The following is a 3,227-nucleotide window of genomic DNA, read 5'->3' on the forward strand; positions in this document are numbered from 1 at the left end:
GATAATAAAAAAAATTTAACCCCTTTCTTGATAGTTTTTCCAAAAAAAATTTCCCAAGGAAACCTGGTATGGTGTTCTATGTTTGAGTAATTTTTCTGATTTATTTTTTGTTTCAGGGAAAAAATTTTATGCTATCTTTTATTAACAGATTTATAAAAGCTAGCCAATAAAATTCACGCACAACACTTTTGCATTTCGGTTCAGGACCTCTCGGCCTCCCATAAACTTTAATAAGATTTCCGTTCATGTATCCAATTTAAAGCTGGACTATAGTTTTATAGTACTTCTGTCGAACAAAAATATTTAACTCCTCTTTCCCGTTGTTACACACTTCACACATTGTTATGAGCTACTAGGTGATGATGGTGGTGGTCGTGGTGTTGGTTGCAAGGCGCTCGCAGGATGGAGACACTGTCAGGCTGGCAGTAGCTAAAGCCATTGAATTAGGCGGCTGCGCGTATAAATCATCCTCAATTTTCTTGGCTCTCAGCGACTGCACTTCTATTTCCAGTCGTCTGTTCTCTTCCCTAAGACTCTCGCAACATCGTTTCAGATTCTCGTATTCCACTTCTTTTTGTTTCAACTTTGTTCTGCACATAATAAATGGATTGAGCATAATAAATAGAATAACAAGATGTAATGGAGTTTGTTAATTTATATATTTTTTAATCGAGTTGGTATAGTTAAACTAGTTAAAGCAATCAGATATCCGTAAATATACGTCAGATTAAAAAAAGCAAAACAAAAATATTTACAATTCTTTGAACCAAAGATTTCAATTCTTGCCTTGCTCTCCGATTCTGGAACCACACTTCCACTTGGCGCGGTTGCAGATTTAATTTGTTCGCCAACGCGGACTTTAGCTTCTGCAAGTTTAGACGCTAAACTAATTACGCCATTATTGTTACAGTAAACTATGACGAATTAATTATAGTAAAAGAATTTCAAGAGCTTATGGAGTAGTTTAATGGATTATTATTGTGTTATGAAATACTATGTAAATTATAGTTACCAACTTAACTTAAACAAAAATTCTTTCAAATTTTATTAGCTTTTAGCTTTTAAGTTTTTAAGTTTAAATGGTTAATTGATAGAACATTACTTAAATCTTAGCAATTTACTAGATTGACAGATTTTTTATCCAATAACTGAGGATGGCAATGATAGCAATGATAATATTTATACAAATCGATAGTAGTGGATGGAGTCCACAGAAAATACAAAAGAAAATAGAAAATTATTGTGAAATGACAAGTTTACCATTTTCCAATTTTATTTTTCTTTCAAAAACTTAAAAAATCTAGAAAACAGGAAATAAAATAATCTCTGATCGTGAGTTAATTTGTAATAGAGTGTTAAAACAGGAAATAAAATAATCTCTGATCGTGAGTTAATTTGTAATAGAGTGTTAATTTTAAAATGAGTGACTGATTTTTTGAGAATTTACATATTTTTAAATATGCTTGTATTTATTTTAAATGGTTTTAGATCAATAATTTTTTTAAATTACAATAGTATTTTAGATGTAAGGTTGCAAAGAATAAAAGTTTTGGAGAGAAGTGATATGTGTAGTTTTTAATTCAAAATAAATTCAGAAAAGAATAAATAAAAAGTAAACTAAATTTTTTATATATAATGTTGAATTATTTTAGAGTTAAATTTTTTATTCAAATTCGAACTTGGTAACTATAATAATTATGATATTCTATATAATCTATAATTCAAATCCCTATAATTCAAACTTAAAAACATATTTGGTTATAAAATAGTATATAAACCATATAATTCAGGTTCAAATCCTTGAACTAGTAGTTCAAGGCAATAAAAAAATAGATTCAAACGAGGCATAGAGAATTATATAAACCATATAATTCATGTTCAAATCACATCCTTGTAGTTCAAGCCAACAAAAAAAAATAAAATAAAAATGTATAGAGAATTAAATAGTACTGGACTCAGCGTAAAGTGCTTTTTGAAGCTCTCTTCCAAGATGGTTGATTGATAGTTTGACAGGCGCCGTTTTTTTCTGGGTGTCTCTGGTCGAATTAGTTCGTCCGATTCCTCTCTTCCACCTCTGCAACTCACTGCATCCAAGTCCGATATTTCTCTTCTTACAGATGGACAGCTCGCAGCGGAGTCAAATTCCAACTTTCCTTCCGGAGGAGTACTTACCATATCCTGGCCTGTATAAACTAAATAACAGCACCATCTCAGCATAAAATTTTTTGCATGGGTGCAGTAAATTCAAACAATTATCAAGAGAAACTAGCATATACCCACTCAAATTGAGACTTATTACCATTATGATATGCTGTCATGGCTGTTTCAAAGAGGGTATTGCAGGAAAAAGGGCTTCCCTGCTTTGTATATGGATTGATAAAAGGAACTGTTTCTTCCCCACATTGCAGTCTAAGGGTCAAGTCAGTGTTTTCCTCCCCAATCATATTTGCTAGTGGCAATGGCTGCAATTGCATGCTCCGATCACTCGTTTCCCAGGAAAGTAGGGAGCTTCGCAGTGCGTGGGAAATGGGATAAAACGAGAAAGATGCAGTCTATGAATTCATTCCTTGCAATTATTGTACTCATTTCCTAACAGTTCAATGATTGCAGCAAGTACAATGAATGCAACGAGTAAAGGCATTTGGTTCTGTGAGGACTCTTTTCGATAATTCCATTAACTATTGCAATGATGGTCCCACTAATATCCGGTTGATAATACATGACTTTGTGTCTTCTCAGGAATGTAACTTATGGAAAGGTTGTTTATATTAAGAGATGTATTTTGTAAGTAGGAGGGCAATGTGATTGTTTAATCTGAAATTTACAATATTTTTTTTTTTTTTTTAAATTAAAAAATTATATATTTAGTTAATAAAAAAATAGAAATATCATATATAATTTTTAGGTTTATAATTAAAGTTTTTATTTTTTTAAGTTATTAATGAATTTTAAAAATTAAGTTGATATCCATAATTATGTCTTTATTTTTAAAATGAAATAATATAATATGGCATAAATAAAAATTAGATAAATATTTTTGGTATATAACCATTTTATGGTAGTTGCAATTGGCCAAAGCATAATGGGAAACTTCAAGCTTATCCAGAGCCATAAACCTTTTCACGATTAAATTAGTTAAATTTCACCTTATCTAGAGCCAAAAACCTTTTCACCATTAAATTGGTTAAATTTCACGTTATCTAGAGCAAAAAACCTTTTCACCTGGT

At 30.8% G+C, this 3,227-nt stretch overlaps 1 protein-coding gene across 1 annotated transcript; it reads right to left on the reverse strand.

The window, feature by feature from the left end:
• Positions 1 to 352: 352 nt before the first annotated feature.
• Positions 353 to 2,474, reverse strand: LOC149217772 (homeobox-leucine zipper protein HAT14-like). The gene is made up of 4 exons (XM_089390346.1): positions 2,300 to 2,474; positions 1,951 to 2,183; positions 787 to 866; positions 353 to 590 (listed from the first exon to the last, which is right to left on the reverse strand). The coding sequence occupies exons 1-4, from the start codon at positions 2,472 to 2,474 to the stop codon at positions 353 to 355; spliced, it is 726 nt and encodes a 241-aa protein (XP_089246472.1).
• Between the last annotated feature and the right edge of the window lie 753 nt (positions 2,475 to 3,227).

The sequence above is a fragment of the Pinus tabuliformis genome, chromosome 1_1 (assembly GCF_031772625.1).
Source record: "Pinus tabuliformis cultivar Carrire ecotype Pingquan chromosome 1_1, CPIR1, whole genome shotgun sequence".
In the NCBI taxonomy this organism is placed as follows: Eukaryota; Viridiplantae; Streptophyta; class Pinopsida; order Pinales; family Pinaceae; genus Pinus; species Pinus tabuliformis.

Bases quoted from the DNA above. Each gene is read 5' to 3' on its own strand.
- LOC149217772 (XM_089390346.1), bottom strand. From the start codon at position 2,474: ATGCAATTGCAGCCATTGCCACTAGCAAATATGATTGGGGAGGAAAAC. The intron at 867-1,950 runs GTACTATTTAAT...CTAAACTTGCAG, and splicing joins AGCACTTTACGCTGAGTCCA to AAGCTAAAGTCCGCGTTGGC. The intron at 591-786 runs GCAAGAATTGAA...TATTATGTGCAG, and splicing joins TTCCAGAATCGGAGAGCAAG to AACAAAGTTGAAACAAAAAG.